Genomic DNA, 13,540 nt, shown 5'->3' with positions numbered 1-13,540 from the left:
GATCTGAAACCACTGCTTGTTTTGGCAAGCCCCCCTTTGGCCTCCTTCACCTCCCAAAATGGGAACAATAGAGCCCCTCAGCTCAGGTGCATGACGGGAAAGCAAGGAACCCTCCCCTTCTCTCGTATTTGCAAAACGCAAATGCGCGTTGTCTGAGGGGACTGTGCTTTGTTGCTTCTTGTTTTGTTTTTTATTTTATTTTTTGTCCTTTTTGTCTTTACTGCTCCTTTGGGTTCCCAAGGCTACACGGTTTTGAGCGGTTCCATTGGCCTATAATGCACACATCATACCAATCCAGACACTCAGCCCTCTTGAGAAGGGTTGAGAGTCATCACCACGATCCATCTTGGAACATTTTCTAATCTCTCGTACTCAGCATTCACTCCCCGTCCCACCCCCATTAAACCAGTCGCTGTCTCTGTCAATCGACTTGTCCTGGGTTTTGCAGGCAAGCCTTGCCTCCTCTACACAAGGAAGCTGGGCCTTCAGCTGCCACAGCTGAATGGGAGAAAGATGAGACTTTCAGCCTGGGAACCCCCCAGGGAAAGTTCTACTCCGTCCTAGAGAGCCGCTATGAGCTGGCATTGACTGTGACAGTCAGTGAGTGAGTGAGTGAGTGAGTGAGTGAGTGAGTGAGTGAGTGGGTGAGTGAGTGAGTGAGTGAGTGAGTGAGTGAATGAGCAAGCATGTATCACCAACTGGCCACAGCCACCTTGTCAATCTTTTTCGTTCTCTGGTCTTTCAACTCACCTCAGGGCATGACCCCCCTGATGTACGCCTGCGTCCGTGGGGACGAGGCCATGGTCCAGATGCTGCTGGATGCCGGAGCTGACCTGAATGTGGAGGTGAGAGTGCAGAGGGTGGCAGTCCCCAGGGGAAGGCAAACAAGGAGTGAGGGCTTCCTCGTACACAGGTCACCCCGTTGACCCTGGTGTGGCTGTGTCCAACGTGAGACCCGCCAAGGCCCCAGCCCGGGCAGCCCCCCAGGAGCTGCCCCCAGCCATGTTGTGTGTCAATAGGATGGCTGTAGCTGGGGGGAGCCAGGCTTTGCCCCGGCGCGGCAGTAGAACCCCTGGTTCTCACTGCTGACCCGTTCCTGCTGGAAGCAGGGTAGGAAGAGCGCCTGAACCATCAGCCTTTCCACTGGGCCTCATCCCAAGCAGAGGAAGTGCTGAGTCTGGGCTGAGGTCCACCACCCAACGTGGAGGCCGCATGTGGTGACGTGACCAGCACACAGCCACGGGCTTTAGAATGTAACCGTCTTACTCTCAAATTCTGAAACCACCGCTGGCCTTGGTGACTTGCTTTTGAGCATGGGCAAGTGGCTTCCCCTCTCCCAGCCCCCGAGGGCCCCCATCTGGAAAATGGGGGTGGGGGGAATCACATCCATGTCAGAGAGCTGCGGGAAGAGATTAGTGTCCAGAGGACCTAACATATGTTCTCGGCTAAAATCGTTTGCCCCTGGCCCAGCCTAGTCAGGGGTGAATCCCACCTGCCTGCCCTGTTCTGTTCTGTTCTGTCTTGAGACCCGCTTGCCCTGGCATGCAGATATTGGCAGCCTCTGAGGCTGGGAACGTGGCCCTCTTGCCATCCTAATTCAGGGACCACGGGCAACCTTCTAGCTTCAGAATCCAGGGCCTGGCCATCTACAGATGAAGGGCTTGTTGTTGCTGTGAGTCAGAGAGCTTGATGTTCCTGGTGGCGCAGTGGGGCAGGCGTTGTGCTGCTAACTTCAAGGCTGGCGGTTCAAACCCACCAGCCGCTCCGTGAGAGAAAGATGTGGCTAGTTTCCGTGAAGGTCTTGGTGATCCTAGGCAGGATCGCTGTGGTTCACATCAACCTGATAGCAGCGGGTTTGGTTTGGGGTTTATTCCTCTGAAGAAAGCAGGCAGGAGACGGTTTAGATCAGAACCATGGTGGATCATGTATGTTTCAAGTATGGGAGCATACTTTTAATTACCCCCTGAGCTTTGGATCCCCAAGAGACGAGCTGTGAAGACACCCCCCACCTGTGCCCCAAGGACTGCGGAGACCCCTGCAAGGACTGCTTAGTGTTGGGTTATGGTGGTGGGGTGTTCTCTGGTCTACCCCTTCCCTGGCAGAACTCAATTCCCAAATGAGGTGGATTTGGTGGTCACATGACCGTTGGGTAGGAAAGCCATGGATGGATGCCGACCATGCAGGACCCCAACTTTCTGCTGTTCTGGCTCCTCACTCTTGGTCTGGGGTTTTTAGACATCCTCCCCACACCGAAAAACCAGCACTGGATGGCTCATCCATGATGGATCCACTGAGCCCAACAGCATGTGGGTCCCTGTCCTCTGGGAGGTCAGCAGGACCTGACACTGCCTCCAGGGCAGTATGGGAGGAGCTGAGATCCAACGATGGTGATGGCATCTCTCCATCAGCTGGTGTTGTCTTTCTGGCCAGAAGGCGTGAAGCAGATCTCATCTGGCTGGGGGTGGACTTCAAGGTGTGGACTGTGAGGGACATAGCATTGGGCGCTCTTTCACACCCCCACCTCTCAGAACCTCCAACGCCCCATAAATGCAAAGAGGTAACTGGAGGAAAGTGGGGGCGTGGCTCCCTTTAGCTTCTCCAGGGCCACTTAGAAGCGATCCAAACTGGTCCACTGAGCTCCTGGCAGGTGAGGAGCAAGAGAGGCGTTAGCAGGCACCATGTCCCTGAAAACTTTCCCTACTGCCCCCGTGGAGAAAGTCCCCCGAGCCCCACCTTTCAGCGGCCGCCTTTGGAGGTTGACTTCCCTGGTCTGCTCTTCCCAACACAAGCAGCACAGGTAGCCCGTTCTGGTGAGAGGTGTTTGGGGCATCCAACCGGGAGAGGGAAAGTCCCCACCCCGTGTCGCCAGCGGGTCCCCAAGCACCTCTCGGACTGGCCTTTTCTACACCTCCAGCCAACATACCTCACCACAGAGAGGCCCGATTCCTGAGTGCCAGTGTTGTCAAGGTCACGTTTCAAAAATAACTTCGATTTGTTTGTAGGTTGGCAGTGCTCCTCATAAATATCCATCTGTCCACCCCGAGACCCGCCACTGGACGGCTCTGACCTTGGCTGTGCTGCATGGGCACATTCCTGTAGTTCAGGTATTAACGCATTTCCACGCGCACCCACCCTGCTGCGCGCTTTCCCTCTCGCTCTCTCTCCCGGCATGCAAATCCCCCTCCGAGACTCCTATTGGTTAACCGCATGGAACTGGAGCGCATTCATATCATAGGAAGAAGGATGTCCTATGGAATGCTCTTTGTGGCCTGGCTTTAACCAATATGCAGTCACATGGACCCACAGGCAGCCTCACACATGAGTGCCAAACCTAGGACAGTCTTCCCGGTTGCTCCAGGGGGAGGTCTGGCCCGCTGTTTGGACTTGGTCCTTGTACTGGCTGCAAGGTGACCAGAACACTTGGCTTGTGTCAAGACCTTGGAACCTTGCCTTAGGTTTGACCCCAGTGGCTCCCAACCAGTGCGTGACCCAGAGAACACTGCCATGACACCAGCTCAGAGCCCACTTCTTGAGATTCTGACCCGGGGGGACTAGAACAGGCACTGTCTTCTGTAAAGCGAGCTTCGCAGGTTTGGTGAAATGTCTTCCTAAGAGGTCCTTTGGGCAGGTCACTCTAGAAGATGTGCACCTTTTTTTCAGGCTTGTGTGGAGGGGGGTGTTCGAAGAGTACCACGCAGGACATGCCAGGTCTTCAGCTTGGCCTTCGGTTTATCAGAGAAGCAGCATCTACACCCAGGCTCATGACCTGATGTGGCCCCAAAGTGAGCCCCGAGCTGGAGGTGCATCAGGAATGCGCCTCCTTTGATCGGGTCCAGCCTCGGAGGATTATAGCGAGCAGGAGCGAGGGTACAGAAAGACATCTCTGCCAAGCTGGGGCCTTGTGGGGCTCTCTTTGGTTGTCTCCCGGGTCCTGGGGATCCTGAAGACAGACTCAAAGCAGCAGCTCATGCCCAGTCCATTTCTAGAAGAGCAATAGCAAGTGGAGGTCGGATGGTGGCCTTGGTGGGGAGGGGACACAGATGGCACTTCTGAACATGCAGTGGCATCCCTGGAGTTTCCATCAGGAACGGGAGCTCTGGGCAGTCATACCCAACAGGTGTCAAGTCACCTCCCTGAGCAGGTGCAGCTAGCATCCTGGCATGCCCAGTCAGCAGCCCCCTCTTGGACATGCCTCTTGATCGGCGGCGGCAGCCCTGCAGACACAGTAACGATGGCAGCGCCCGTGCCTTTTTACATCAGTGCTGTTGGCAGCAGTTCCCTGAGCAAGTGCCAACCGAGATGGACTCTCTGCCTTGAAGAAGCGCAGATGTCTTGGGGACTGCACAGAATGGAGTCGTTCCAGGCAAACTTCGGCACTCCATTCCGCTGCTTTGTGGCCTGATATTCCTGGCCAGGACACTTGGCCCTTGCTAGGCTGTCCTTGGAGCCATGCAGGGTGTTCTAGAAGAGATTCTTGCCCGGGGTAGCTTGACCAGGTGGTTCTCTGAGTCCTTGGAACTTTCCCAATTCTAAGCAATCACGCCGATGTCCTCTGTGACATGAGGGGACCAGCCCAAGAAGGGCATCGCCCAGAACTGTAGTGCCAGCTGCTTTTCACTCACTGCTTCTAGAAAATTCGATGTGCTGTGCAGCCACGCAGGCACTTGTTAAAATGCAGACTCCCCCTCAGTGAGGTCTGGCTGGGGAGCCTAGGAGATGGCATTGCTAACAAGCTCCTCCAGGGGGGATGCTGGGGCTGTCGGCTGCGGACCACTAAGATACAATTGCCACCCAGGGCTGGGCACGAGGGCGCTGACCTCCAGGGCAGGATGGAGCAAGGCATCCAATTTCCCCCAGTGTTAGTGCACTGCCACCCTTACTGACGGCTCCTGGGCGTGGAGGGCGTGTGGGCCTTTTAACCGTCTCACCACTGTTCTTTCTCCGCAGCTCCTGCTAGATGCTGGGGCCAAGGTGGAGGGCTCTGTGGAACACGGGGAGGAGAACTATTCCGAAACGCCCCTCCAGCTGGCAGCCGCTGTAGGTGAGGATCGCTGAGTCTCCCCACAAGCCGGGGAAGGGGGAGGAGGACTTCACCACGCTGGCCCCGGATGTGACTATGCGGGTTCTTTACTCTCTCATAAAGCAAAACAAAACCAAACCTTCTCTGGGCTTGCAGGAAATTTTGAGCTGGTTAGTTTGCTGCTGGAGCGTGGCGCGGATCCCCTGATAGGAACCATGTACAGGAATGGAATTTCCACCACCCCCCAGGGGGATATGAACTCTTTCAGCCAGGCCGCAGCCCACGGACACAGGTAGGCTAGGATGGGACAGAGGCACAAGGTCCCGGCGGTGCTTGTTAAAGATGCAGATTCCCAGGCTTAGCCCAGACCCACCTGCCTCGCTGGATTCGGGCCAAGAGGCAGTGAGAGTGGTCCAGGCCTGGCGGGAGGGGCCCAGAGTTCTGCCAGCTCCCTGCCGAGGGCCCACCGTGGGCCGTGGACAGCTGGCAGGCAGAAGGACTTGCTGTGCCCCCTCTCAGCCGGCTGCACCCTCGCAATGGGACGGGGCCAGGCTTGACCGGAGTCCAGCACGTCCGTCAGCTGTCATCGAGAGAGAAGGAGCCATTACACAATCACAAAGTCCCTAACGCTGGTTACTTCCTTTCTACGCGTCCCTCCAGCCAGCCTCGGTGACACGTGACCCCAGAGCAATCACACAGCCACTCTGCCGGGTTCTTGGGTCCAGGGGTACAGGTCAGGGGGCGGGGCCTTGCTCTGCCGCCTTCAAGGACATTGATCGACTCCATAAAGACATCGCCTCCAACGCCCCCCATCTCCACATGGAACCCCCATCGGGGTCAGGCCTCCGAGACACCCCCACACCCTGTCCCAAGTGCCCTCCACAGCCCCACCCTGCTTGCACACCAGCCCCGCCCGGCCCGTGCCCCGCCCCCACGGCAGCGCCGCCGCTTGCGTCTCTGAGTGTCTTCCTCTCTGGGTTTGTGATTGACAGGAATGTGTTCCGCAAACTGCTCGCGCAGCCAGAGAAGGAGAAGAGTGATATCCTGTCCCTGGAGGAGATTCTGGCCGAGGGGACTGACCTGGCCGAGACCGCCCCGCCCCCCCTGTGCGCCAGCCGCAACAGCAAGGCCAAACTGAGAGCCCTGAGGGAGGCCATGTATCACAGCGCTGAGCATGGTTACGTGGATGTCACAATTGATATCAGGAGCATAGGTCAGTTGGGCGCACTCCACCGCCGGGCAGGCGCCGCTGCCCCGGACCTAGGGCATATGCCCAGCCACATATAAACACACGCACAGATGTGCATGCCTATATAGATACATGCACAGCCTGTGTGCAGACATGCATGCATGTACGTGCGCGCGCAGATGCATGCATACATGTATGTACAGGTATACCTGCACAGACACATTCGGAGACAGCATGCTGTATACACATACACACATACGAATATCCACACCTGTATACACAGACACGTGTGTTTGCACATGTGTGCACATACATATGTACACCTGTGTACAGAGGTGAATATATATGCTCGTGGACATGCATGTGCATACATGTAAACACAAATGCCTAGACATACACACACATACATGCACACACCTTTATACACAAGCACCTCCACATGCACATTCACACCAGTGCAGATGCACAAATATGACATGCACACACCTTTATACACCAAAACAAGCTCACTGCCATGGAGTTGATTCCAACTCATAGCATCTCTGTAGGACAGGGCAGAGCTGCCCCTGTGATTTTGCTCAGACTAAATCTTTATAGAAGTAGAAAGCATCTTTCTCTGCAGAATGACTGGCAGTTTCAAACTGCTGACCATGCAGTTAGCAGCCCAACTGGTAACCCACTATGTCACCAGGGCTCGCATATATATGTGTAAACATAACACACACAAACATGCATGCACATGCATACACATGCATGTGTGCATACACATATCTGTATACATGCATATACATGCTCACAAATTCATGTAACACAAACAGGTACATACATGCACTTATATACACAGGTACAGGTATGCATACATACTCCAACATAAATGTGCATATCCACACATACATACATGTACCCACCACTCATACACACACATACATGTGTGCAAGCGCACGTACCCCACCAGGGCCCATTGACAGGTTGGAACCATTTCAGGCTATAGCACCCACATGATTCCAGAGGCAGCAGCCAGCCCCCTGACAGCCCCCAAAATCAGCCCTCCCTGACTCCCACACTCAAGACCCCCGGGGTCATGAGAGCCCGAGTCACCCAGGGAGCTCTTGTGGAATGCAGATTGCCAGGCCCTGCCTCCAGAGGCTCTGCTGTTGCGGGTCTGGCTGGCTACAGGCTGGAAATCTTTATATTTAACAATCATCCTGGGGGATCACCCCACCCTGTGGAGCGTGGCCATGCCCTGGGGCCCAGAGCTTCTCTTGGGTGTGCTGGGGGCCCGGGGCTAATGAAGTTAGCACAGAACCTAGCCTCAGCCCCAACCAGGGATCAGGGGTTGGGAGGGAGCCCTCGGCCGGGGGTCTTGGGAGAGCAGCCTGCAGACACTGCTCCGGCATCCAGCTGCTCTGGGAGGTGGCTCTTTCACATCCGGCATTTTCGCCGCCGCCAGTGGTGTCTCCTTGTTTGAACGGGCAGGAGATGGGTGCTCTCTCCCTGGGTCTCGCCTGGAGAGGAGAGAAGTTCTCTCCCTGGGTCTCGCCTGGAGAGGTGGCTCTCACAGAGGAAGACCCACCTGGTGTAGTGCCTGCAGGCGGACGTTTGTTTCCACTGCGAGAAGCCACGACAGTCTGCAGTGGCATCTCCCTCCGATGTCAATATCCGTGGGAGCAGAGCAGACGACTGGGGTGTCCGTGGAGGGGCCTCCCCAGCGGGAAACCCTCATCTGGCAGGGATGAGCCGCTGTGTCTGGGGCAGGGCCCTTCCATTCGCTGAGCTCCTGTCTTCCCAGAAAGTAAAGGAAACAAAGGAACCAAGTCACTCCCCAGGAGGGTGTGCCCTGCAGATGACCGCGTTGGAGTCCCGGCTCAATCTTAGGGTGCAAAACGCCATCCCTCATCCGTCCTAACGGCCGTGGGATTACAGCCTTGCATTTGAACTGGTCCAAGTCTGGCGGTGGGCGGGGGACCCCTACATTGGTGCCATCGGTGCACAACCAGCCCCTTTGAGCAACTTCATTTGGCCATGTCCTGGAACACAACCAAGTTTCTGATAAAAACCACAACTTCCTTTCTGGCTGTTCCCCCTGCCCTTCCCCTCCCTACCCCTTTCCCGGTCTCCTGCGCCCCTTTCCAGGTGTCCCGTGGACTCTGCACACGTGGCTGGAGTCCCTGCGGGTCGCCTTCCAGCAGCACCGGCGGCCCCTCATCCAGTGTTTGCTGAAAGAATTTAAGACCATCCAGGAGGAGGAGTACACGGAGGAGCTCATCACCCAAGGCTTGCCCCTGATGTTCGAGATCTTGAAAGCCAGCAAGGTACGAGGGGCCAGGTGCCCTTGAGGTTGTAGGCAGAGAGCAAGGCTGGACAAAGACAAAGCTGGTCTGATTTGGCCCTGTGCCCGCGGTGAAATCCACGTACCTGGGCACCCGTGAGAACGTATCGGATCATCTATGGGGGCTGCAGTTCTGCTAAGCATCTATTGTGGCCCAGGAAAGAGGCTCATAATGTGGTGGCATCTGGAGTGGGGCATTCATTGTACTGCTAACGGTGAGGTCTGCAGTTTAAACCCCCAGTCGCCCCGAGGGAGAAAGAGTCTGTTCTGGTAAAGATTTATAGACTCAGAAGCCCTCTGGCATCGTTGTTTTGTGTGGGTACAGCTAACAGCAAGATTAGCAGTTCTAAACCCCCAGCTGCTCTGAGGGAGGAAGGCGGGCTTTCTAGACCCATAAAGGGTTACAGTCTGGAAACTCACAGGGGCAGTTCTATATCCTGCCCTGTCGGGTCACTGTGGGTCAGCATCAACCAGACCGCAGTGAGTGAGGGTACTTTGGGGTTTGATGGGGCACAGTCAACTGGATGGCAGTGGGTTTGACTAGTATCTTCTGTCCCCGGAGCCCCTGGGTGGCACAGAGTTCATGGACTAGAGGCTAGAGCACCCCCCCCCACCGCCCCAGAGGAGGGCTTGCTTCTGAAAAATCAGCCATTGGGGGGCCCCAGGGAGAACAGTTCCACTTTGATACGCAGGCGGCTGCTGGGAGCCAGTGCCTCGGCCACTGGTGATGATACTCCATAGCTCTCAGGCACATGTGGCGTAACGGATGTTACGTTTCCCACCAGCAAAGGAGCCCTGAAGCTGGGGAGACCTAACCCCGGTGCCCCAGGAACACAGCAGGCGGTTCAGAAAACAGTACTGCATCACGGGGGGGGGGGGGGGGGGGGGGAGGGCGTGTCCCAGCTGTGAAAGGTGTGGAGCTCAGCAGGGAGGGAGAGAAGGGCGAGAGTCACCGGAGTGCTGGGATGAGAACAGACCTAGGGGTGAGCAGATAGGAACCCACCAGGGAGAGGGCAAGGGGAAGCGCTCCCGGGATCAGGAGGACCCTCCCTGCGGAGGATCTGGACCGCCAGGTTAGGCTTTTCAGGTAGAAAAGCCAGGATGTTTCCTACTACCTCCCTGGCCTCCTTCTCGTGCTTGCCAACACCGACACCCACCCACCCCCATCCTGGCCCTGAGGGCACAGCCAGAGCCAGTGAGGAGGGGGCTGCAGAGAGGTGGACCCCACAGAGATGACGCCAAAAAGCCGTCCCAAAGATTTCACTGCATGGAGCAGAACGGGGTTCGTTTTTATTGTGTCCCCACCCCAGCAAGAGAGCAGCGAGGCAGCTGCGTCTGGGTTCTGAGCCCTGAGTACCAGGTCTCTGTCCACAGGGAGCTGGGAAGGCACTGGCCCCCTGGGGACGGGCTGTGCCTGATGTCAAGCCCCACGGAGCCCCAAAGTGGGAGCAGGTGTGCCGGCCCTCGAGTAATGAGTCTCAGTGATTCCCTGATGTGCCAAACCTGCTGGAAGCATTTCAAAGCCAACCCTCCCCGGTCCCTTTATTTTCATTTTATAAAAATAAAAAGGCCTTCAACTGAAACTGCCTGCACATCCATCTTAGCGGCAGACGTTGGCCGGTCTGCCATTCTCTCGCATACGCTTTTCCCTCTTTGGGGGGGCTTTCGTGGAAATTCCAGATATGACCGAGATGTCCTTTGTATAAAGTTAACGGAATCTGTGACTTGGTTCACGTCGACTATTGTGTGGTCTAAAATACACCTACAAAAGCAACCAGGTCGTGGTGATTGAGCTAATGCATACAGGGCAGATTACCCAATGAGCAAGATTTCCTTGTGCGTTCTTATTAACCCGCAGTGGGTAACTTCACATGTTTTTCACCACGTATTCAACCTCTCCTCTGTCAAGGAAGGTAAACTTGAAAAGTGGCTTTGATTCTGTAGGAAGGGGCTGTGGGGCTGGGAGAGAGACAGGGGCCAGCCAGCCCTCAAAGCGGAATCTTTGAGGAGGTGGGGAGAAAACGTGAGACTGTTCACTACAGATTAGTAAGTATGCACAAGTGAGCTCCTGCTTACCTGGCGCACCAAGTAGTCCCACGCTGCTGATGAATCTTCACATAGTCAGTGCCCCTGTGTACACAGCACCAGACCAAGACATCGCACATGAAGGATCCCTGGTGACCTAGTGTTGACATGTTGGGCTGCTGAGCACAAGGCCACCTTGATCCCTCAGAAGAAAGGCCTGGCCACCTGCTTTGGGGAAGTCCTCGAACACCCCATGGGGGTTCTACTCTGGCACATGAGTGGCGAGGAGTTAGAATAGGTTTGGCAGCAACTGGGGGTGGGTGGGCGGGGAGTAATGTTTTACAACAGTGCTAGATTCCTGGGCCACCCCACTCCTCTTACTGCCCAAGGGAGTCAGGGCTTTGAACTGGTTCATTCCAGTTAGGCTCTGTGCCGAGAATCTGCCTTTCCATCTCTGCTTGGTCAAATAGAGGGCCAGCGGAAAAGGAAGCCCATCCACGAGGTGGAGGGACACGGTGGCTGCAGCGACGGGCTGAAGCACAGGAACAGCTTTGAACTGTGTGGGACCGGCCAGCGTTTCCTTCTGTTGTGTGGGAGGGTGGCTGTCAGTGGGAACCCACAATGAATCCTGTCCCTTAGGGTCACTGTGAGGCAGAACTCGGCTCATTGGAAGTGAGTTAGGTTTGGTCCAAATATGCAAAGGGGCTTTAAAAATGGAATTAACAAATCTAAAATAGTTCCATGAACTCTTTGAAGATCCTTGAATCTACATTTCAGCATGGTCTTATGAACACATAAGAATCATTTGGGGATCTTAGTTTGTTGTTGTTGTTGTTTAAAGGGGTGGGGTAGAGAGATTCTGAATCAGTACACATGGGGTAGAAATGAACCAGAATGAATAGAAATCGTGCTCATAGGAGCCCAAGACGACAGAGTCTGGGGTCCCCAGGGAAGCAGGTGTCTACTGGCTCAGCAGAAGGAGACCGGAGACTTCAGAGGCAGTCATCAGTGTCTGACAGCTAGAGAGTAGGGCAGGTCAGTGCCAGGGTCACCAACAGCTCCGGCAGCAGCTGGGAGGCGGAGAAGGAAAGTGGACTAGAACAGCTCCCTGGCCTGGCAGCAGTGCTGGTCCTGGGGTTGGGGGGTGGGGGGGGGGAGGGAGTTCTGGGGCTGGGAGCCAGGTAGGGATGGGGACAGCGCTTGGGCTTGGAGAATCAGCTTTCAGAGGGTTCAGTGGCGACCCCTACTGGTGAAACGTGGGGTTATGCACTCAGTAACCAAACTTTCGAACCCAAACTCACTGCCATCAAGATCCTGACTCATAGAGACCCTACAGGACAGAGTAGAACTGCCACCCCCCGGGTGAGGGGGGGGGGTGTTTCCAAGACAGTCACCCTTTCCGGAAGTAGAAAGCCTCCTGGCTGGTAGTTTCAATCTGCCAACCTTGCGATGGGGAAGCCCAACCAGTAACCACCACCCCCACCACCTCCACCACCACCAGGGCTCCTCTACTCTAAATCCATAGGCTTAAAACTACAGCGGTTCTCATCCGGTGGGTCGTGACCCCTCGAACGACTCTTTCACAGAGGTCGCCTAAGGCCATCAGAAAACACATTTCTGGGTCTTAGGAACCCAGACATGGCTCCTTTATCTGTCTCCAGGCCTGTCTGCCCACATGCAGATACGCCCACATACGAGTACCCTGTATGAAGACCCAAGCTACACTATGCTTCAAGACAAAATTTCATGTATTTGTCATTAGAAGTAAATATTTCACAATATATAATTACATATTGTTTTGTGGTGAATCACTATGCTTTAATTCAATTTATAACAATGAAATACATCCTGCATATCGGATATTGACATGACAATTCATAACAGTAGCAAAATGACAGTGATGAAGCAGCGACGAAAATAATTTTATGGTTGGGGTCACCACCACAGGAGGAACTGTGTGAAAGGGTGGTGGCATTAGGAAGGCTGAGAACCACTGCCTTAAGGGAAACTGCCCCTCCCTGGATGGGGCCTGGGACCGTGAGTGGAGGAGGGGAAGAGTGGGGAGGCAATCCACTTTCCAATGCAGAGCCAGGAGGCAAACGGTTCACATTCCCCGTCAATGGTCAGAAGGAATTCAAGGGAAACTTATCCCCGTGAGGACTCTGCAATTGGATTCTGGGCTTTCCTTGTTATCCGTAGCCTTCTGAAAAGCAGGTGGTCAGAATTTAAGAGTTAATGCAGGGTATGTTTATATTCTGGGACCAGAACCAACCATTTAGCAATGGTTGGAAGCATCCTCACAATCACTTATTTGGCCTTAGGTCTGTTCCCTGTACCATGTCTGCCAATACCTTCCCCCTTAACTCCCTAAGCCAAGTTTGAGCCATGGCCATCCCCAGGTGTGCTCAGTGGGGTTTTCAGTGGCTGATTCCACAGAAGTAGATTCCCAGACCTTCTTCCCAAGCTGCCCCAGGAAAATGCCAGCCTTTCAATTAAGTGTAGGAACCCTTTATAAAGACTCCACCGTCAACCATGGTTAAGCACTCAGCTGCTAACCTTGAGGTTGGAGGTTCACAGGCACCAGCTGCTCTGCCGGAGAACGACGCGTCCTTGAGCTTTCACAGAGCCCTGCAGCCGTGGGAAGCCGCCAGGGCGGTCTGTAGAGTTGCGGTGAGCTGAAATCATCTTGGTGGCCATGGGTTCGCTGCTCTCTGTTTGGAGAGCTACAGTGACTCTTCAGAGAGCCCCCCTGGTACCCTTGGCCCAGTCTTCCCCAGAGGGACAGCTTGCAGAATTATAGTAGACGTCAGAGCCGAGTTACTGACCTACAGTCAAGATACAGAGCATTTACGTCACCACGCAGAGTCCTCGTAGGGTAGTGGGTTCCACATAGGGCTGCACCTCATAAGGGTCGCAGTTCAAAACTAGCAACCACTCTGCAGGAGAAAGATGAGGCTCTCTGACCCTGCACTGGAAA

General features: G+C 55.0%; 1 protein-coding gene across 1 annotated transcript in view; it reads left to right on the top strand.

Moving 5' to 3' along the window:
* ABTB3 (ankyrin repeat and BTB domain containing 3) overlaps positions 1 to 13,540 on the top strand; it is a 321,566-nt gene that overhangs the window by 277,504 nt on the left and 30,522 nt on the right. Inside the window, exons 6-11 of the mRNA XM_075551027.1 lie at positions 756 to 845; positions 3,003 to 3,104; positions 4,948 to 5,041; positions 5,177 to 5,312; positions 6,013 to 6,233; positions 8,343 to 8,521. Of these exons, the coding sequence (XP_075407142.1) occupies positions 756 to 845; positions 3,003 to 3,104; positions 4,948 to 5,041; positions 5,177 to 5,312; positions 6,013 to 6,233; positions 8,343 to 8,521 (822 nt within the window). The remainder of the gene's footprint in view (positions 1 to 755; positions 846 to 3,002; positions 3,105 to 4,947; positions 5,042 to 5,176; positions 5,313 to 6,012; positions 6,234 to 8,342; positions 8,522 to 13,540) is intronic.

This window comes from Tenrec ecaudatus, chromosome 6, assembly GCF_050624435.1.
Source record: "Tenrec ecaudatus isolate mTenEca1 chromosome 6, mTenEca1.hap1, whole genome shotgun sequence".
Classification (NCBI taxonomy): domain Eukaryota; kingdom Metazoa; phylum Chordata; class Mammalia; order Afrosoricida; family Tenrecidae; genus Tenrec; species Tenrec ecaudatus.
This window is presented reverse-complemented; position numbering and strand designations above follow the sequence as displayed.